This window comes from Colletotrichum navitas (genome assembly GCF_030913465.1).
Source record: "Colletotrichum navitas strain CBS 125086 chromosome Unknown LY79scaffold_69, whole genome shotgun sequence".
In the NCBI taxonomy this organism is placed as follows: domain Eukaryota; kingdom Fungi; phylum Ascomycota; class Sordariomycetes; order Glomerellales; family Glomerellaceae; genus Colletotrichum; species Colletotrichum navitas.
The window spans coordinates 1-20,728 of record NW_026850615.1 but is presented as its reverse complement, the minus strand read 5'-3'; the positions used below and the strand labels follow the sequence as shown (position 1 = coordinate 20,728).

General features: G+C 56.4%; 9 protein-coding genes and 1 non-coding gene across 10 annotated transcripts; 4 read left to right on the top strand and 6 right to left on the bottom strand.

The window, feature by feature from the left end:
* Positions 1-774: 774 nt before the first annotated feature.
* Positions 775-3,514, top strand: LY79DRAFT_592985 (fungal-specific transcription factor domain-containing protein; the record flags this gene model as incomplete). Its single annotated transcript, XM_060561497.1, has 6 exons — positions 775-942; positions 999-1,099; positions 1,161-1,839; positions 1,916-2,236; positions 2,302-2,639; positions 2,710-3,514. The coding sequence occupies 6 exons, from the start codon at positions 775-777 to the stop codon at positions 3,512-3,514; spliced, it is 2,412 nt and encodes an 803-aa protein (XP_060410350.1).
* A 171-nt stretch (positions 3,515-3,685) lies between these two features.
* On the top strand, positions 3,686-3,780 carry LY79DRAFT_t212. Its single transcript has one exon. It is a non-coding gene; the product is annotated as a tRNA-Ile (tRNA).
* A 242-nt stretch (positions 3,781-4,022) lies between these two features.
* Positions 4,023-5,398, bottom strand: LY79DRAFT_347006 (polysaccharide deacetylase). The gene is made up of 2 exons (XM_060552617.1): positions 5,088-5,398; positions 4,023-5,012 (listed from the first exon to the last, which is right to left on the bottom strand). The coding sequence occupies exons 1-2, from the start codon at positions 5,220-5,222 to the stop codon at positions 4,158-4,160; spliced, it is 990 nt and encodes a 329-aa protein (XP_060410349.1). The 5' UTR covers positions 5,223-5,398; the 3' UTR covers positions 4,023-4,157.
* On the top strand, positions 5,127-6,103 carry LY79DRAFT_347017 (uncharacterized protein). Its single transcript, XM_060552618.1, has one exon. The coding sequence runs from the start codon at positions 5,304-5,306 to the stop codon at positions 5,856-5,858; it is 555 nt and encodes a 184-aa protein (XP_060410348.1). The 5' UTR covers positions 5,127-5,303; the 3' UTR covers positions 5,859-6,103.
* Positions 6,104-6,348: 245 nt separating this feature from the next.
* Positions 6,349-8,194, bottom strand: LY79DRAFT_672613 (major facilitator superfamily transporter; the record flags this gene model as incomplete). Its single annotated transcript, XM_060564077.1, has 2 exons — positions 6,349-7,544; positions 7,615-8,194. 2 exons carry the CDS (start codon positions 8,192-8,194, stop codon positions 6,349-6,351), a joined length of 1,776 nt encoding a protein of 591 aa, XP_060410347.1.
* A 775-nt stretch (positions 8,195-8,969) lies between these two features.
* LY79DRAFT_592982 (NADH:flavin oxidoreductase/NADH oxidase) lies at positions 8,970-10,139 on the top strand (the record flags this gene model as incomplete). The annotated part of the gene is made up of 2 exons (XM_060561496.1): positions 8,970-9,090; positions 9,151-10,139. 2 exons carry the CDS (start codon positions 8,970-8,972, stop codon positions 10,137-10,139), a joined length of 1,110 nt encoding a protein of 369 aa, XP_060410346.1.
* A 301-nt stretch (positions 10,140-10,440) lies between these two features.
* Positions 10,441-11,358, bottom strand: LY79DRAFT_592981 (uncharacterized protein; the record flags this gene model as incomplete). Its single annotated transcript, XM_060561495.1, has 1 exon — positions 10,441-11,358. One exon carries the CDS (start codon positions 11,356-11,358, stop codon positions 10,441-10,443), a length of 918 nt encoding a protein of 305 aa, XP_060410345.1.
* Positions 11,359-12,011: 653 nt separating this feature from the next.
* On the bottom strand, positions 12,012-13,958 carry LY79DRAFT_564644 (zinc-binding dehydrogenase). The gene is made up of 4 exons (XM_060558678.1): positions 13,756-13,958; positions 13,370-13,689; positions 12,671-13,284; positions 12,012-12,589 (listed from the first exon to the last, which is right to left on the bottom strand). Exons 2-4 carry the CDS (start codon positions 13,548-13,550, stop codon positions 12,338-12,340), a joined length of 1,047 nt encoding a protein of 348 aa, XP_060410344.1. The 5' UTR covers positions 13,551-13,689; positions 13,756-13,958; the 3' UTR covers positions 12,012-12,337.
* LY79DRAFT_346976 (uncharacterized protein) lies at positions 13,437-14,360 on the bottom strand. The gene is made up of 2 exons (XM_060552616.1): positions 13,756-14,360; positions 13,437-13,689 (listed from the first exon to the last, which is right to left on the bottom strand). The coding sequence occupies exons 1-2, from the start codon at positions 14,155-14,157 to the stop codon at positions 13,630-13,632; spliced, it is 462 nt and encodes a 153-aa protein (XP_060410343.1). The 5' UTR covers positions 14,158-14,360; the 3' UTR covers positions 13,437-13,629.
* Positions 14,361-16,025: 1,665 nt separating this feature from the next.
* Positions 16,026-17,143, bottom strand: LY79DRAFT_564638 (uncharacterized protein). Its single transcript, XM_060558677.1, has one exon. It carries the CDS (start codon positions 16,946-16,948, stop codon positions 16,526-16,528), a length of 423 nt encoding a protein of 140 aa, XP_060410342.1. The 5' UTR covers positions 16,949-17,143; the 3' UTR covers positions 16,026-16,525.
* Between the last annotated feature and the right edge of the window lie 3,585 nt (positions 17,144-20,728).

The window sequence follows — 20,728 nt, the reverse complement described above, 5'->3', positions numbered from 1 at the left end:
CTCCACACACACACACACACACACTCATCGGCGTCTTTCCAACCGATACTGCCGCAACGCCACGCGAACGGTTGGCCCGCAGCGGGACGATAAGGCCCATGGCGTATGCGGAGCAGTACTTGGCGCTTAGATGATGGACCGGGGTGGATGGGCCCCTCCGGTGCTCCACTGAGATAACATTGCCTCCCTCCCGGCCTTTGTCTGGTCTTATCTGCATGATGAACGCCCGGGTATCCCAAGTAGGTAATCACTACGTCGTCGGTAAGAAACTACCGACATTGGCGTCTGACCCAAGATTGAAGTGGCTGGGTGTTTACGGTTTGACTGACCATCAGAAGCGAACGGCTGATGCACTTCGTTTTTTGCTGTCCTGGACCACCATGCCACCGGGCCTCAACGTGACTTTGAAAGGCTGAGATGTTCACCTTCGATCAGAGAGACATGACGGATCTGTGAGAATGTATAGACCTGCGCCGCACATTACCAAAGATCTGGGTCAAACATCTGAGCTAGAGACTTCTTCCAAGCCAAGGTACCACGCGCTATCTGTGGAGATGGGGGCCGTCCGTATTACCCCATGTCCACAGCTACATGCCCTTTGGAGCCAGATGCGGACGATCCCTGCCTGTCTCTCTCTCTCTCTCTCGCTCTCTCTCGCCCCCCATGGACTTGGTCGGCTCGAATTCTTCCTGCTCTGCTTTCTATCCATCACGATCAAGTGTCTAGACTCACCGTACCCGGCCCCCGATGTCCGTACAATTCCAGACCGAAAGCATGTTTGATGAGGTGTCTCCAAGCAGACCGGCCGCCCCCACGTCGGTTTCTCATCGGGAGAGCCCCGTAAGCCCCGGGACTGGTCCTACGGCCGGAAGCCATCCGCCACCAAACCGCAAGCAGCGGGTCGCGTTGGCGTGTAAGCGGTGCAAGCGAAGAAAGCAGCGAGTACGCAGATCCCCTGACGGGCGTGGGCTGTACGCACGTCAAACTAACGTTGGTAGTGCGACGGCGCCCATCCAAGCTGCAACTCTTGCCGGAAGGCTAACTCTGAATGCGTCTACGAGCGGGCCCTAAGACCCCATTACCCCGGTGGGAAGTCACTGTAAGCCGGTCGAAACATGCGTGCCACTTCGTGACGTTCGTCATGCTCATGCCGAGTCAAGATACATCAGCGCCCTTGAAGAGAGGATTGCGTTCCTGGAAGCACGTATGCCGGACTATGCCGAGGACCACTTCGCATCAACCTCGGCTGCCACGCCGCCGCCGCCGCCGCCGCCGCCGCCGCCGCCACCGGCCCAGGAAGCAAAGGCCCCCCGGCGGGAATCGCGGGACTCGTGCTCCGAAGACGAGCCCGCATCCCTGGTCGACGGTGTCGCGTACTTGTCCCTCTGCGCGTCCGGCACTACGGACACCGCCCCGGAGCCGTTCTATCTCGGATCGAGCTCCGGCGCGACCATTGCACGGATGATCCAGTCCTCCATCTTTCACGGAGCCGGCGGCAGGGCGGCCCTGTCTGATGCGATGGCGGCGGCGGCGGCGCCGGCAGCCGGCGTACTGAGCCCGCCGCGGTCGAGAAATTCGGTGTCGGCGTCATCGCATTCCGAGGAGCCCATGTCGGAGTTTCCGTATCCTTCCGAGTCCAAGATGCTGTTGGACGTCTTCTTTGACCGCCTCCACACGCGGTGGCCCATCTTGGACCGGAAGCTGTACACGACGCTATTCCAGCAGCAGTACGACCAGGGCGCGCTGTCGATACAGCACAGAAGCATCATGCACCTGGTATACGCCATCTCGGCGAGGTTCCTCCAGCTTATGAAGAAGGCGTGCGACGTGGACCCGCAGGTGAGTCGGGCATGAGCCGAGACATTTGGAGAGGACAGAAGACATTTGGAGAGGACAGACTGACGTATGCGTGCAGCAACACCTCATGGCCGCCATCGAACCAATGGACTACATACTTGAGCAGCACAACCTCGCCACCGTCCAGTTCCTCCTCCTCCTGGCCGTCCACGGCACGCGGAGCCCGTACGGCGCTGGCGCGTGGTCTCAGATACGATACGCCGTGACGCTCTGCATCGAGCTGGGCCTCCACAGGAAGCAAACGACCGCGTCGTCTCACAGCCCACGAGATCTCGAGATCAGGAGACGAGCCTTCTGGTCGTGTTATTGTCTGGACCGCATGACCAGCGTGGTTCTCGGACGGACCTTTGCAATCGCCGACAGGGACATCAATGCTGAGGTGGGTTCCCCGATGGGCCGAGAAATGGAGGGTGGTCAATAGGGGGTTCTAATATGATCCGACAGCTTCCAAGCGACAGCACCAAGTTCTGGGACCTTACCGCTCTGGGAACCCCCCCGGCTGGGCAGAAGCCCTTGTGGTCGAACGTGGAGCCCTTCATCCATATCATCAAGCTGCGGAGGATTCAGTCGAGGATCCACCGGCGCGTGTACCGCGTCGACAGGGACGTGTTCGCAAGCTCGCCGGAGGAGAGGTCCAAGCTCGATGCGAAGATGGCCGCCATCCGGGCCGAGCTCGACGAGTGGGCGCGAACGATCCCCCACCCGCCCAAGGACGCCGCGGGCATCACGTGGATGTACGACCCGGAGAGCGCTTACCACGACTCGAGGGACTTTTTCAACCTGTACGTGGTCGGGGCCGAACGTTTGCGTGGAAAATAGCCGTTCGAACATGCGCTGACCCAGGAGACGCAGGCAGTACCACAAGTCGATCCTGTCGCTGTTCACCGTCCTCCTGCCGACGGTCAGCACGTCGGACGCGAGGTTCGTCGCGACGGCACGCTCGGCCGCGTGCGTGTGCACGGCGTACAAGCGGCTGAACCAGCAGAAGACGCTGAGCTACACCATGACGGCGCTCCACTCGTGCTTCATCGCGGGCCTGACGCTGGTGTACTGCCTGTGGAGGGACCGGGCCCTCTTCTCGTACGACGCGCTCGAGACGACCCGGGCGTGCTCGCAGTCCCTCACCATCTTTGGCGAGAAGTGGCCCGGCGCCGTCAAGTACCGCGACATCTTCGACGCCCTCTCCGGGAGCCTGTTCAAGACCATCGTCGACCCGCGGGCCGAGTCCGCCGCGCCGCCGGGCCCGAGGCCGCTCAAGGTCGACTTTGCCGCGGAGCCCGTCGGATCCCCCGCGGCACCCCCTGCTGCGGCGGCGGCGACCGCGTCGTTGGGGGGCGGCGGCGGCGGGGGGAGACGCCAGGGCGGGACCGAGGAGAGGTGCGCCGCGGGGGACGCCATCTCGGACGCGGTCAAGGAGGCGTTCATGGAGGTGGACGAGGAGGCGCCGGGCGGGTGGCAGGGGTGGAGGATGTTCAACGAGATGGTGCAGAGCGACCTCGCGCCGTCGGGGCAGCAGGCGGCGGCGCCGCAGCAAGTCGGGGGCTGGGACGTGCTCGCGCAGGACGCCGTGTTCACGCACCACGACTTGGGCCAGGACGGCGTTCCCGACGCGATGGATTCGGACTGGGACTTTGGCGGGCTGGAGGGGCTGCGGTGAGCTGGCGGGGCTGCGGTGAGCTGGCGGGGATGTGCGTGTAAGTCTGTATGTTACTTGTGCTTAGGAACGACGGGGGATGAATCACGGTTGTCGAGTTTGGAGGTTGTAATTTTGATACATAGTTGCTGAGAAGTAGCACTGCAGACAACAGCCGATTAGTAATCGAACGCGGGTCGGTTAGCTCAGTTGGTTAGAGCGTGGTACTAATATTTCAACCGAAATGTTGTGTAATGCCAAGGCCGGGAGTTCAAGCCTCCCACTGATCACATCTTCTTTTGCTCTTTTGCGCTTTTTCACGTTGGTCAAGGGAAGTCTTCTCTGTTTTTCTTGTATTGAGCGATGCATACACACACCCCCATACATAGTAGATAAACATGGCATTCCGCTGCAGGGGCGCAGGGGTCCACGATGAGACGGAAACCCAGTTCCATGTACTACCTTACCTACCTACCCTACAAGCAAGCCTACTACTCAACCCGATAGCAGATTCTCTTTCTTAACGTCACACATGGGAGGCGAATAAGAAGTAAGAGAGAAACACCGAGTTTTGCGTATAAGGACTATTCATCATGAAACATAGATACAAAAATATACTGCCACGCTATCACGAATAATGACAACTACAACTACGACTTAGACCCCATCACGCCAGCTGCCCCTTCTTGTACGGGTACTTGGCCTTGAAGGCCTCGGCGATCTCGGTCCTCGTGGCGACCCAGACGCCCTCCTTCTCGGCAATGTAGTCGACAAAGTCGCGCAGGGCGCCGAGGCGGCCCGGGCGGCCGACGATGCGGCAGTGCAGGCCGACGGTCATCATCTTGGGCACGCCCTCCTGCCCCTCCTCGTAGAGCACGTCGAAGGCGTTCTTGAGGTGGGCGTAGAAGCCCATGGGGTCGCGGAAGCCGGAGCCGGCCGTGTGGAACTTGAAGTCGTTGCAGTCGTAGCTGTACGGCACCATCAGGCACCCCTTGGGGTCCGGGCGGCCGCGCTCGAGCGGCAGGTCGATCCAGTAGGGCACGTCGTCGGCGTACGTGTCGCTCGCCCAGACGAGCTCCTCGCCGAGCTCCTCGTACACCTGCGGCACGAGCGTGCGCGAGTGCGGCGAGTTGCGCCCGTAGTACCACCCGCGCGGCGCGTACCCCGTCAGCGACTTGAGCGACGCCACGCACCTGCGGATGTACTCCTTCTCCCGCTCGACCGGCACGTCGTGGTAGTCGATCCACCGGTACGCGTGCGACGCCACGTCGTGCCCTTCCTCGACGCACCGCGCCGCCACCTCGGGCTGCTGCTCCACCGCCTGCGCCACCGCGTAGAGCGTGAACTTCATCCGCCGCGCGTTGAAGAGCCGGAAGAGCCGCCAGAAGCCCGCCCGCGACCCGTACTCGTACTCGGACTCGACGTTGTAGTTGCGCTCGTTGTACTTGGCCGGACCCATCGGGTTCTCGCGCAGCGCCGTCTCCGACTCGCCGTCGCCCGTGAGCACCGAACGCTCGCCGCCCTGTTTTTGTTGTGATGAGGTCAGTCAAGACTCTGGTCTGCCGGGGGGGGCCCGAGGTCCTGGCGGAAACGCTACCTCTTCATAGTTGATGACGAAGGAGACGGCAATCTTGGCGTCGTTGGGCCACGGGCACGCGATGCCCTTCTCGCCGTACCCCTTGAAGTCACGGGGGTAGCCGTAGTCCGGGTGGGCATAGTAGGCCTCAGGCATGGCGGCGGTTCTGCTTCCTTCGACGGAGTGTGTCTCTTGAGTGTCGATTGACAAAGGTTCGATTGGGAGGGATATTGAATAATGGTCGTGATGGGGGGGCAGCGGGAGGTTTCGAAAGGTTCCAACACACCTGGGACGAACAATGGACACGGATCTCTTTTATTTTCTCCCTTCAGATACCAGGCCGCCTCTTGTTCATCATCTATTATCTGGCCCCGTCACTGCAATAGGCCTTCGAGCCCTCCCGCCCCTGATAGCCCAGACATCGGCCTATCTCATCCGAGGGGGAGAGAGAGGGGGGGCGCAATCGTCTGTCGGGCGAACCCAAACCGCATCGCATCGCGGGGCCGCGCATGCGCACACTATTCCGGACTACCTGCGACGGGCAAGCGTGTGTTTGGGTCCCGCGAAACCCCGCGAGATTGGCGCCCGTTATCGACCTCCAATGCAGCCTGCAGCGCGTTATCGAACGGCGACGCGCACACCTGGCTTCGCCCAGATCTTCCGTCACCTGCCCTCATGCGACTAGGTACAGGACCCGGGTCCGCCGCGCATCGGATCAAAGAAACCGTTGGAGAGCATTCGGAGACGTGCGTGCCTCTAACCCCCTCCCCCCCCCCGTCCCAGGGGTGTTGATAAGGACGCGGGGTCGAACCGGTCTCGTTGGAGGTGGGGTTCGTCAGCGGCCGCGGATAACGTCGCCAGATGGGTCGGAGGTGGTGATAACGATGGGGTAATGCGGGTTGATGCAGCGCCCAGGCTCGCGTTTCGTGGGTAATGTAATCCGATCGCTGGATCGGGATACGGGCGACGACGATCGAGTGGCAGGAATGGGAGTAAGAGAGAACAAAATACTTGTACGCGTTCCGTCATCCGCAACACACTCTCTTGTGAGTTCCTCTACACCTCCAGAATACAAGTCCGCTATGCGAGAGCGCGGTGATTTGTGTTTTGTAATGCTTGCAAGTGTCTTCTATCTTTCTGAATCTGTAACTCCGTCCAAATGCGACCGATGCTGTAACCCGCCCATGTCCCCGCCTTGGTGCCCAAGTCTTGCTCGGAGAGAGAAAGTGTGTGTGTGAGAGAGAGAGTCTCTCTCTCTCTCTCTCTGTGTGTGTGTATGTGTCTAGTTGCTACCATCTCCCTTCTCGTTTCCGTTTCTCAGAGTCAGAGTCTCCGCCGACGGTTCGCTCGCGGCCTCGGACGCCTCCTCGGCCTGCGCCGGCTTCTTCGCTTTCAGGCTCGTGTTGCCCACGCCGAGCGTCAGCGCCAGGCTGAGACCGGTGCAGAGGACGTAGTAGATGAAGATGTAGTGCAGGCCCCCCATGTACGCCCGCAGGATCACCGCCTGCTCCTCGTCCGAGAAGCCCTTTTGCCCCAACGTGTACGTCGACGACGTCAGCTCGGCGATGACGCCGTCCGAGATGAAGCCCCTGCCTCGCAGGTCCCGCCGCAGCGTGTTGGAGAGGATGACGCCCGAGACGACCAGCCCGAAGGCGCCGCCGATGGTGCGGATGAAGTTCCGCAGACCCGTCGTCACGGCGCGGTCCTCGCTCCGCGAGTTGGCGTACATGCCCACCAGCGTCGGCTGCAGCGTGAGGCCGATGCCCGCGCCGACGATGATGAGAATCCCGATGAGCTCGCCCAGCCCCGTGTCGCGGCCAAAGAGTATCGTGAGCCCGTTGCCCAGCGTCCATAGGAAGAACCCGACGAGGATGCAGGGCATGTACCGCCCCAGCCGGAGCATGTACTGACCCGAGAGAATGGACATGACCGACGTTGCGACGACGACGGGCAGGATCATCGCGCCGGCGGCGAGAGGCGAGAACTTGAGGACCGATTGGAAGTAGATGGGCAGGTAAAACAGATTGCCAAAGTACGCCTGACCCATCAGGAACGTCTGGCCATAGAGATAGCTGCAGTGCGGTGCCTGGAACAGGCGGAGGGGCATGATGGGGAGCCTTGCCAGCTTCCATTCGTACAAGACAAAAAGCACGCCCACGACGGCGCCGACAGCCACGGCTGCGATGACGAACGGCGAAGACCACGGGTAGGACACGCCGCCGCCGGAAAGCGGAACCAGCACCAGGAGGGTCGAGGCCATGTTCAGCGCGATGCCGCCGTAATCAATCTTCTTGACCTTCTCCGCGTAGTTGCCCGACCGGTGCTTGAGGGGCAAGCAGAAGAGTATGGTGACGGCTGCCGGTGCACATATGATGGGAACCATCCAGAAAACCCACCTCCACGTGGCCTCCTGCACGACTGCGCCGCCAACAAAGGGGCCAACTCCATTTGCCAGGGCAATAACGGCGCCAAGCACACCTTTAGAGTATGTAAGCTTTGTAACATTTACAAGAAGAAATATAGAGGGGAAGAGATAGTTATGGCTTACCCTGATATTTGCCTCGATTCTCCAACGTTGTGATGTCACTGACGATGATCATGACAATGCTGTTGATCCCGCCGCCTCCAATACCCGCGATGGCCCGGAACGCAAACAGCTGCTCCTTGGTCTTGGCGAACCCGCAGAGGGTGTCGCCGACAGCCATCAACACCATGCATATCATCAGCAGGTTCTTCCGGCCAAAGATGTCGGACAGCCGCCCGTTGATGAGCTGGAACGCCGTCGACGCGATGAGGAACGACGTCCCGATCCACGACGTCGCCGTGCCGGTGTCGAGGTCCCCCGCTATCGCCGGCACCGCTGTCGAGACGCTGGTCTGGTCGATGAAGGACACGAAGAGGCAGACGGACAGCGCCGAGAAGGCCAGCAGCATGCGCTTCCGCGACATGGTGTTTCTCTGTCCGCCAACACTCTCTGCATCGCTGTCGTCTTTCGGTTGCTGTCTCTCGGCCGGCGATGGCGGTGTGCTGGCCTCAGTGTCGCTGGAGGCCGGTTCCGACCCGAGCACCCGTTGCGCCGCCGTCTTCTCGCTCGTGTTGTCGTCCTTGATTGGCGCATCTTCCTTCATCTTGGCGGTAGCATGCTCCGCGAGTCGTTTGTGTGGGAGAGAGAGAGGATCACCATCCGCGGCGAAGCAGCCCAAGAAAAATCGAGAAGTCGAGGCCCCCGGTCTAGATCGAGGCTGCAGGCTTCGGTTCCGAAGTGCCGGCTGTCATTATTTTTTCCCCCGGGGTATATTGGGGTGCGCGCATCGGCCGCACACGTAACTGGAACTGGTTACAGGTATCCATCACGTCAAAGCCATCCATCCTCCGGGAATAAGTGCGCGGTCTCCAACGTGGGCGATCCACACCAGATGGGTCAGCATGGGTGGCGAGAACAAGATTGGTGGCCGCCGTCTACCCGACGCTTTTCTTTGTCGGCAAGTTTTGTGCCGATGCGCATCCGCGTCCGAGAAGCGGTGTGGTTTCTGGAGCTGTTGGCGTCGGGTATAAGTGGAATTGCCATGGCCATAATGGTCGCCCCCGGGGCGGGGGTTCATCTTGACAATGGCTCTTTGTACGGAGAGATGGCGGAATTATACGAAACACTTGAGATTTCCGTCTTAACAGATCTCCGCCGACGTCGGGGCAAGTAAGCATCTGCATGGGTGTGTGCCAAGAAGAGAGAGACGGAGAGATAAACGAAGATTATCCGTCCACGCTAGTAATGCTGCAACGATGGCGGCATCACCAACGCCGCTTAGCCGCCGCTTTTTAGACTTGTTGCTGCATCTACTTTATCTTGACCCGCCGTGCCCTCTTGATGAACCAACCCCCGCGAAACTCTGACTAGTCGCCACCATGTCGAAGCTCTTCTCGCCCTTGACCGTCGGGTCGGTTCATCTCTCCAACAGATTGGCGCTGGCCCCGTTGACTCGGTACCGCGCCGATGACGAGTGGACGCCGACTCCGATGATGAAGGGTGAGCGCGAAGCACTGCTAATTCGCCCGCGCAGTTTTGTAAGCTGATGCCAGCCGGTAGAGTACTACGCCCAGAGAGCCTGCGTGCCCGGCACTCTGCTCGTATCCGAAGCGACAATGATCTCGTATCGCGCCGCAAGCCGCCTCAACGTACCCGGAATCTGGACCGACGCTCACATCGCCGGCTGGAAACAAGTGACGGATGCCGTCCACGAAAAGGGCTCCTTCATCTACTGCCAACTGTGGCATCTCGGCCGTGGTGGTAAGATTGACGTGCTCCAGTCGCTTGGCCTGAAGCTCGAGTCATCGAGCGCGGTGCCAATCGCCGGCGACACACCCACGCCGGTGGAGCTGAGCGAGGCCGATATCCTGGATATCATCGAGGACTACGCGACGGCTGCGCGCAACGCCGTCGCGGCCGGCTTTGACGGCGTCGAGATTCACGGCGCCAACGGGTACCTCCCGGACCAGTTCCTCCAGGACACCTGCAACAAGCGGACCGACGCCTGGGGCGGCAGTATCGAGAAGCGGGCGCGCTTCCACCTCGAGGTGACCAAGGCCGTCATCAACGCTGTCGGGGCTCATAGGACGGCCGTCCGCCTGAGTCCGTACAGCGACTTCCAAGGGATGCTAATGGAAGATCCGGACCCCACTTTCAGATATCTGGTCGAGCAGTTGAAGCCTCTGGGCCTGGCGTATCTTCACCTGATCGAGGCCCGGATCAGTGGCAACGAAGACACGGAGTGCGGCGGACAACGGACGGTGAAGTGGCTGGTCGAGCTGTGGAACAAAGCGAGCCCGGTATTGATCGCCGGCGGCTTGACTGCCGAGTCGGCACGGAAAGCCATTAAAGAGACGTATAAACAGTACGATGTGATCTTCGCCTTCGGCCGCTATTTCATTCCGAACCCGGATCTCGTCTTCCGCATCAGGGAAGGCATCGAGCTGGAAAAGTACGATCGAACGTATTTCTACACGCCAAAACTCCCTAATGGATATATCGACTACCCGTTCTCTCCCCAGTTCAAGTCGGCGTCGAGAATCTCATAGCATATCTCTGACAGAGGCTGGGAGAAGCACAGTTGGGGAGTTGTACAAACAGGACATCATGACCCGGGTAACCAAACGTCAAAATAGCAAGTATACATCATTAGATTATGGTATCCGAACATGTTCAGGGTCGTCATCTCATCGCCGTTAGTCGTACAAAATGTCATCGTCTTGAGATGCTGCTGCTAGACATGGTACTTTCCAGTCGATTCTCTGTAGTTGGGAGAGCCGTTCGCGCGGCAAAAAAAAAAAAAAAAAAAAAAAAAAAAAAGGAGTATGCAATGAACTCAGTAATTCTTGCTCACTCTTCACTAACGGTGCCCAGACGCAGCTGGGAGCCCAGCTTACGTGACGGTCGCAGGAGGAGGCTTCTGCTGGAGCGGTGTTTCAGCCCGTCGTCGTTGCCGAGCCCCGTGTTCTCGGTTCTTGTTGATCGTAGTTCGAAGGAGCTGGCAACTCTCCTGATTGTATCTTTGAGCATCCGCAGCGAGCCTCGTTTGGTAAGAGTCGTCCCGGGCCGTGCGGGGGGTTCTGAAGGAGCCGCCGTAGCATGGACTGATTTGCTACGAGTATGAACGGGCTGCCTAAGCGTGGGGGCTGTTTGTGAGTCGACCTTCTTGGAAGAGATGGCACCGACAGACGCGACTCGCCGGACCGACTTCCGGGGATAGAATATGCTGAGGCTCGACCGGGGGCGTGGAGGCCGTGGTTTCGGTGACGAGCGTGCCGCCTTTAAGCCCGTGGCTGGGCCTGGAGTTGAGACCGACTGCCGTTGTGCGGCCCGCATGAGAAGGTCCGGCTGGCTTGACGCGTGCTGACCCGAGTACCTCTGAGACGGCGCGTGGGCTTTTACGGGCGCACTTCTGGATATGGGGCCAGCAAGTGTGGCTCTGCGGCCTACGGGCGTTGACGCCGCGCGCTGCTGGGGGCCTGGTATTGTCGCGCTGGCGGACTGTGTGCGAGTGTGCGTCCGCTGCCGTTCAGGACCCGTTGGGCGCCTGAATTCGGGCTGTGATGGAGGCAATGGTTCTTCGCCGATCTCGACTGCGGCGACAATGTCTCCCACCTCGTGCCGCCGCCCTGGCCGACGCTTGGCCCGCAGTTTCATGAGGTAGTCGTCGGAGCTGACATTGCGGAAGGACATCTCGGCTGCGGCTCGTTCGGCGCGACGCCTCGCTTGTCGTTGGAGGTGCGCGACCTCTTCGGGTGATAGGGCCATTTTGGATATGTGGTGAGGCGCGTTGCTGCGGGCTTCGAACTCCTGTCGGGCAAAGAGAGTTTGCGCCTCTACTCGTTCGGTGTTCGTCGCGAGCCTCCGAAGAACCTTGGCGAATGGTTACAGGTCTCCTGAACTACGGGGGAGGGTTCTATAGCATGACCGTTGACTCGGGGCTGGGCAGTCCTAACGCTTTCGGCACGCCGATGGAATCTTTGACTGCGGCGGGATGTCTCAGTTCGAGGCACGCAGACTCGACAGGGTGGCCGGCAGTTGCTTGGATGGCCAAGAATGTGGGCCGCCTTAACCGTCACGAATGTCGACCGTTTCCGTTCCTGTGCCTGTGACGGAGAACAAAGCCTTGCCTCTCGTCGTCGCCGTCGGGGTATTCACAGTCTCGTAGACAGGCCGCGTGGCTGGGGTGGCCCCGGGTTGCGCCGATGGAAAAAAGCCTTGGGTAGTCTGCAGCTCAGTCGAGAGAGAGAGACGGGGCTGCCATGTCGAACAGGAGGACTCGTGCGGAGGCGGGACTATTTCCCGAGGGGGGGTTGCCTGTTTGCAGCCGTATGTCCGAGGCAACGCGAAAGTGAACCACCTTTGTCGAGGATGGATGTTCCGGGTTCGCGAGGCGGATGAGGAGCTTGGGGCAAGCCAGATTGGCGATGGCGGGGAGGCTGGTCGATCTGATATTTACATACTATGCATACTATGCATACTATGCATACTATGCATTATTTCTGTTATGCATCCCATATAAGCCCGGTTAAGCACATAGGTCCCATACTCCCGATAGAGCGATCTGAACATTCTATTTGTTTTGCCCTCATCCCATCGGCATCTCTATCCATTCCGTACCCAAGTCCGAGGTCATTATGCATAATTGTACATTTTGTGTCATCAAGTCATTCGCAGTGCAAGATTTTCGTGATCCTCCGCTTCCTCCGACAAAAACCAAACCCCCGGAGACATACGCGGCGCCTGTTTACAGCTTGGCCGCGTCCTTGGGGTTCTTGATCTCGACAATCAGCTTGCCCGTGTTGATGCCCTTGTACAGGTCCACGAGTGCCTGCTCGGCCGTCTTGAGGCCGCCCTTGACGATGGTCTCCTTGCGCTTGATCTTGCCCTCCTCGAGCCACGCCGCGAGCTCCTTGCGGGCCTGGGCGTACTCCTTGACGAAGTCGAAGACGATGAAGCCCTGCATCTTGATGCGCATCGTGATGATGTTGGCGTAGTTCTGTGAGGCGAGAGGTCAGTCTTGGGGGTGGGGGGTGGGGGGCCGAACACGGCGAATACGGCGAGCGGGGGTGGGTTTTACCTTGGGGCCCTGGGGCGTGGCCGAGTTGTACTGGCTGATGCCGCCGCACATGACGAAGCGGGAGAACTCCTTGGCGCGGGCGAGGGCCATGTCGAGGATGTCGCCGCCGACGTTGTCAAAGTAGACGTCGATGAAGTTCGGGGTGGCGTCCTTGAACTTCTGCTTGAACTCGGGGTCCTTGTAGTTGAGGGCGGCGTCGAAGCCGAGCTCCTCGGTGAGCCAGCGGCACTTGTCGTCGGAGCCGGCGAGGCCGACGACGCGCGCGCCCTTGAGCTTGGCGATCTGGCCGGCCACGCTGCCGGTGGCGCCGGCGGCGCCCGAGACGACGACGGTCTCGCCGGGCTTCGGGTCGCCGACGCGGAGCATGCCAAAGTAGGCGGTCAGCGCCGTCATGCCGATGCCCGAGAGGTAGTCGACCGGCTGCGAGACGGCCGGGTAAGACGAGACGGGCTCGACGCGGCTGTCGTGGATGACGCTGTACTCGGACCAGCCGCCGAAGGCGGGGAGGACGTCGCCCTCCTTGGCCTTGGGGGACTTGGAGGCGATGACGCGGCCGACGGTGGCACCGCGCATGACTTCGCCGATCTGGACGGGGGGGATGTAGGAGCGGCGGTCTGGGGAAGGTTCGTCAGCAATTGTTTTTTGACCAGCAGCAGCAGCACCAGCAGCACCAGCAGCAGAGGGTAAGAGGGCACGCACCGTTCAACCAGCCGCGCATGGCGGGGTCCAGCGAGAGGTACCAGTTCTCAATGAGGATCTCTCCATCCTTGAGGTCGTCGGCCTTGGGGATAGGCTTCAGCTCCGTCTTGAAGGTCTGGCCGGGGACGATCTCGGCCTTGGGACGCTCGGCGAGCACGACGGTGAGGTTCTGCGTCGACATTATTGTGCTTGTGATGTGGAGGAGGGTCGCGGAGGTGGAAAATTTGTGTCAGGGATATCGGGGAGAGATGTATACAGCACTACAGAATTCCAGACACGTCTTTCCGAAGCGCCTTTCCAAAAGTCATACGTATCAGGCTCTGGAGGGGAACAGAGGGGTATTAGTAGTCAGTCGGCTTCACCCGAAAGTCAAGAGACAGACATACTTCATACTTTTGGATTCTCCGCCTCGTCCAAGGGACGGGCTGGCTTACTCCTCCGAGCTTCATCGCCGTGCCGCGTACCAAAACCTTCTTTCTTGCCCACTCCCTCAACCCCCAATCCATTTCTCTCTCTCTCTCTCTCTCTCTCTCTTCTCCTTTGGCACATGTCCATGTCATGGCCATTTTTCTCGTGCCCCGCGCGCGCCCCCCTCCCCGGAGCACGACGACCAAAGAGGGACATTGGCCCGCACGAGCTCTAAGACTCCAGCGAACGATCGAGGAATGTTCTCCGGCGCACGGGGCACGGGCTAGTAGGGATGAGGCCTGAATGAGGGGACCTGTCATCGCCGCGTTGAGACACGCGCCTCGGGTCGTACAGATGTGCGCTGTATTTGTCGATTGCATGGCAGGGCCTCGACTGGCAGCGGCTGATTTCCCCGAAGACACCGGTCGGGGGGCGCGTCGTCTAGAGGATTTCTCGCTTTTCCGATGTGCCTACGCAGTGGTGCATCCTCGCTAGGGAGACGGTACAGGTACATGGGTGCATATAAATAGACCTCTGTACTTGTCCATACCTGGTAGCGTACATACGGGTATGTACTCCGTACGCGAACATGGACATATTCGTACGAAGTCTGTACATCAACAACACCTCCAAGGGGCTGGGGCGGGATGCATGCACAAGCAGTCGTATACGTGCTCAGTAGGCCAATGTGAGACTCCGTTCTCGGTATTGGTATCCGTAGTCAGCATCCTGGTTCGCCCGCCCCCTCCAATGACCAAGGACCCCCCCGACTGGCCGACTGGTTGATGGCTACCTACCTGTATTCGTACCCATCTGTACACTACGTACATGAACACCTGCCAGGAGCGGGCTCCCGTGGTGGAGGCTGGAGCCGAGTAACCGTTCATGACGCCATGCCGAGGTACGAGGCGAGGGACGCCGGGCTTTCCCAGTTGGCAAGCCACTTTTCGCGTCGGCCTGCGTGTCCGCTGTTCATCGTCTGTCGATCTCCAAGCCAGTAAGCGAGTAGTTTACGTGTACACTACTAGCACTAGTAGGTGACTAGGTAGCTTGACTAGCGAGCCTACCACCCTCCCATCCGTGCCCTCTAGAGCCCCCCCTGTGCCCGGCATTGACAGCCTGACTGGTCTCAGGGGGGGGGGGGGGGGGGGGTCCCTGATCGTCTGGAAGCGAGGCGAAGCGAAGTGCGGGAACGATGGACGGAGGAACAAATGCATGCCTACTACTACTTACTCGTACTGACTAGGTATTGTACTGTGTAGATTGCTTTGGGGGCCGTTGAGCTTTCGTCCGTCCCATGTAGCATTCCGAAAGGGGGTTCGGATGGCGTGAGTGGTTCGGGCTGCACTGCCGTTCCCAGCCCCGGATTGGAAGCTCGGTTTTGTGAGACTCGAAGCTTAACAGATGAATCGGCGTTGCAATCCGCCGGGTGCGTGACGGCTAGCGTGCGGCGTAGCCTACCTAATCGTTGAGGGTTCATCGGCATTCATACACCTCTATTGTGGGAATCATTTTCATGTACGAGTAGGCTCGCCATCTACCTGGTGTGTCTGTACTTTCGATATAGATAATCCTACCAACAGACAAGAACAACACAGACAAGAACAATACAGAAGAGGACAATACGGACGAGGACAATACGGACGAGGACAATACGGACGAGGACAATACGGACGAGGACAATACGGACGAGGACAATACGGATACAGACAAGAACAATACATGGAATGGGGGCATGGCGCTCTCAATATTGCCCCGATTGGACGCCTTCATCCTTTGCTCTCGACCCCTCCACCCTCCCCTCTTCCGTGCCGAGGCACATCTCCTACGTATCTGCACTACTCAGGCAGCTGGACTCTTGGGGCTCTTTTCTTCGGTTTTTTTTTTCCCTCTTATTTTTCTTTTTTCTTGTTTTCCCTCCCCACTCCCCTGCGATTGTCTTTTTCGGGACCCTTCACCGACGGCCGATGCTCCCAATCTGGACCCCATCCGGGCCTGCAGCTCGGCCGGCCTCAGCCTTTGTGTGTGTTTGTGTGTGTTTGTGTGTGTGTGTGTCCCATGCATGCATTTGCAGATCGGCCCACCGTGCGCATGTGTCAAGAGCCGTCAGCACGACATCGTTTAGCTCCTCCGGTCCACTGAGCAGATACTTGGCTGATGGAGGGGTTTCGTTACGAAATTCCATGGTACTGTGTTCCTATACATCCATCCATTGTGTACCTTTGCGGCCTCAAGTGGGACGGACGGCCAGGGCAATGTACCTTAATAATACTCCATCGCCCATCCACCCCCAACCCTCGCCCTCCTCCCCGGTCACCCCTCACTCACCGACACCTCACCGGGAATGACTGGTCACGACTCACGCAAGTCACCATGGAGCGATGCGTCTACTGTCCCGATTATCAGAGTTATATCTCATCATTTTTTCACCCACGGAGGCACAGACGAGAGCAATGAAGATGCGAAAAGGAATCCATGGCTGCAAAACATGGCGGCAATTGGAGACCACCGATTGATATTATCATTATGTGGCGGCAGAGTAAAAGTTGAGGCTGAGGAGAGACCAGAGGTGTTGATATAGTAGTGGTGTGGTGGTGTAGTGATGTTGATGTCTCTCCCCATGCCTAATTTCCAAAGCTTCCCGGCTTCCCGCATTCCCAAAACCATGAGGTTGGGTTATAAATCCCTCGGCACCCGTCATGTTGCCCTTCAGTCACCATCGAGTCCTTCCTCGTCGACCCATGCCTATTACTCCATATCCTCCGTGTACTCCTCCGGAGGAAGAGTCTTCCAATCCTCCAAGCCCGAGACCGTGGACTGCCTTGGGAACCCGCACAGCTTGTACATCCACGCCGCGTTTCTCTTGGCGTTGCCATCTTTATCGGCACCACCACAGGCCGGTCTGGAGCAGAAGCCCACGTGGTACGTGAACCAGGTGAAAAATGTGTCCCATTCGTCCCGGCAGAACGTGATTCGGGGAACCGTGTAGATGTCGAAGCCCATCTTCCAATTCTTCTCTTCCATGCAGCGCTGCATGCATTCTGGGGTCTCGTGGAGAGGCAGAGGCTCGTTCTCGTACGGTACCTGCCAGCCGGGGTGCTTCTTGGGATCCGCTGCCAGCGTACATGTGGCCATCGCAAGGACCCCGAGCGCCAAAGAAGTGATCTTCATTGTGTATGAGATTTGTGAAGTGGAAGTCGTAGTAAACCAAGAGTTGGGGCAGATGGCCTTTGTTAATTGACGTTGCAATCCGAGGTGGTAGTGATTGAGCCGTGTTGCAGAGGCAGACGCTTGTTTCAGTGACGTGACGGGTCGCTTTGCTTTGGTTTGGAATATGTAGAAAGGATGGTTTGGGGCCCGGGGGGGACTCAATATATGTCTTGGAACCAACCTATCTCCGTTGGCTCGGATAACCACTGGGAAAGACATCAAGCTCCTCAACTACAACCTCGATGCCACCACCGCGGTACCACGAATCTGGAAACTCAGATCGGAGCCCTACTCCCACCCACGGGAATCAAACTCATTTTACATATGAAATCGTGGAAGGTCATGCCGAATTGCCTCATCTGCATTGGCATACCCGCTGCAGCAACAGTCGCATCCTTCACCAAACTCCGGGAACGTTGTTTCTTGCCTGCTGTTACTTACAGCACACACCTGTGTCTCTTCATTTCTCAAGGCTGCATTCGCTCTTTTTCCTTTACTCTCTTTTTATTAGCAATACCTGACACCAAACTCACGCACATCAGAGTTTGAGCAGATGCTTCCTGTCCCCCAGAGTTCCTACTAACCTAAGCGGTTACACTCCTAAACTCGAGCACATATGGAGTCTCCCTTCTGCTCCTCGTCCCCCCCCCCCCCCCCTCCTCTTTGTCCTTCCACCCGGTCGCTCGCTCCTATCCTCTCCTCTGCCGCCCCCCCCGGCCCCCCAATCCACCCCAAAATCGAGGATCTCAAAGGCCGACAAAAAGACGAGATTGCCGATGGCTCAAGATAGCGACAGGACAAGTGCAGGCAATGGTCTGTGCAACGTCCGCTGGAACCAGAAGGCGCTCTCGTAAAGTGTCAGTCTACCATAAGAGTCGGGCGGAGGGAAGACTCTTGCCTGTCAAGTGGCCTAATCCTTTGCATCTTCTTGCCATACTTCGAGCCACCCAAGAGTGCAGAGGACAGACTGACGCCAGACGGCGGTGAGTCCTGGCATAAGAAGATGTCGGCGAAATTCCAATCGCGGATATGGATTCGGGGACTGAGCATGAGGGAAGGAAGTCGAGCGGGCATACCTTGAGAGTGAGCTTGTGGCCTGGGAGGCCCAGAGTTTGGCTGCGAGTGCCAGAGTCTATCGACCAGCAGGCAACAAGCCCGTCCGAAGGGGTGTCGGCTGAGGAAAACGTTATTTCAACAAACCCATCCTGGAAAGCCGTATTGCCGACACGAGGTGAGACTGGTTGTTCGCAAACCGACGATTAATGCCTGTGCCGGCTGTCGGTGGCTATGGCTGATCGAATGGTTCACCATAAAAGCCTCGATGCTTGCGGGTTTGAAACCTGGAACAAAAGCCTGGAAGATGACATGAACACGCCTGCGATAGCATGATGATTCGGTTTCCAAGAGACTTTGGTGATAATGAACAGATGTTGGAACAATTGGCATCTTGAGAATCCCGGCAGGATATCCGGAACCGGATCAGCCGGGACGCCGGTCACAGCCCCCATATAGATCGCCCATCTGGCCTATCCCCCTTCCTAGATTCCTTCCCTTCTCCATGCAACAGTAGATATCGAATCCAAGATCTATTGCTCCAACCGGCCGGAAGGCCAGCCGTATGTTGGCAACCCACCAATACGCACAGCAAGCTGAGTGTTGAGTCAAGGCTGAATGCCGTTTGGGGGATTCGTGATGGGCTGAGTGCATCCACCCACAGGCCGCCGTACCTTGGCGTGAAAGGTGGAACATTCAGTCGTGTGGAGACCAACTTTGCCAAAAGTTCAAGGGAAGCTGCAAAGAAAAGTGGTTGGTTCCGTCGTCAGATCCCGTCGTGCTGAGGCCAGAAGATGTAAACATTGCCACAATGGCAATGCGCCGCTGAGAGCCACCGTGAATACATTGCTCACATAAGAACTGTTGTGGCCTATAGGTCCTATATAAGGCGTTGGTTGCTGCTCTAATTACAACTAACAGCGTCGTTTTTAGTATGACAGTTATGAGCCTAGTTTGCTCTAGTGCTAGTATAGTATAGCCCTGGAGTCTAGCGTCTGAGCGTTATAGACCTTGTGGGTTTGATTCCCACGTGTAGCCTGGTCTGGCAGTATCTTAATACCTAGGGCTTGATTCCTCTTATAGGCTGGTAGGCTAGGGGGTGTCGCTTCCCCTGTTAACTCTGACTAAGTACTGTATAATGCTCTGCTTAGATTAGGGGTGTTAACTAGATTAAGCATCTCTGCTTAGTCTAAGGGGGTGTGTTATAACCTATCCCATCAGGGGCGATAAGGCCCTATCTCCACAGTGGGCACCAATAATGACCCCGCAAAGGTGCAAATATATATAGTACCTCTATTTACGCCTATTTTTAACTATACCAGAGGTACTAGTAATTTCCCTGCTTATAAAGAGCTATATTACAAGTTAAGCAACCTTAACAAGACTTTCTTTAAGTAACACTATTCCTAGATATCTTACCTAGGGCTACCCTATAGTCTTATAACTTTACCTTACTACAGTAGGCATAAGGCCTATATTTCCCTCTTAACCCCTCTATATAGTCTTACTATAGAACTATATTATTACGCCTATCTATAGGGTACCTAGGCTAAGCTTTTAGTTAACCTTATACTAGTGTTATAAAGTGTTAAATAAGCTAGGTAGTAATAGTCTTTTACTATAGGTACTAGTTTTTAATAGAGGTCTAGTTAAAGTTACTAAGGTACTATAGTATAAAGGTATTTATAAGTATAACTAGTAAAAAAAACTCCTAGGTAAAGGCCTACTAGCCTTCTTAATAAATAAGGTACTTTTATTAATAATAGGCCTTTATCTAGTTACTAATATTTTTACTATTTATATAGTAGTTATATTAGTTAATTAACCTAGGCACTAGTAAATTTATTTAGGCCTCTAGGCTAAAGAGACACTAAGTAGCCTACTTAGTAAGAGTATCTTTAGTTAGCTAGCGCTAGTAATAGATAACCTTCTCTTCTAAAGAGGCCTAGAAGATAATTATAAAGAAGAGCATAAAGGTATTATCCTTTTAGCTAAACTAGTTAACTTATATTACTATAAACTAATTAGTAAAAGTAATATATAATAAAGAGGATTTATTATATATACTAACTTATTTAATATAGAAATACTATAAATAGTACCTTAAGAGATACCTTAGCCTTCTATATTCTTTTTAGCTATAAAGGCTAGATTTATCCTACTGTTTCTTTAGTAAGTACTAGAAGCTTTAATACTAAGCTTCTAGAAGGCCTAGAAAAGCTATATAAATAAAAAAAGGTTATTTAGATAAATATAGTAAGTTACTAGCTATATAAGGCTAATAAAGGTTATTACTACCTATTAAGTTAAGGTTAACTAGGCTACCTATATAGCCTAGTTAGCCTTAACTTAGCACTAGACCTAAGGGACTAGTCTATATAGGCCTTTACTATAAATATACTAAAGCTACTAGAGGCAGTACCTAGATTAGGCAAAAATCTATACTTTAAAGCTAGTTAGGATTAGCTTTATTAAGATAGTTATTATCTCCTAGGCCTAGCCTATAAACTAGACTATAGCCTTATTAATAGTAACCTTAGATCTAGGTATATAAAAGAGATCTCTAGCTTCTTAGATATAGGCTAACTATTAGTTAACCCTCTAGTATATATTAAGTATTAGAGGGGCTAGGCTAGCCTAGCTAAGGTTTAATTTAGAAAGGTTAAAGATATAAAGCTAGTAGTATAA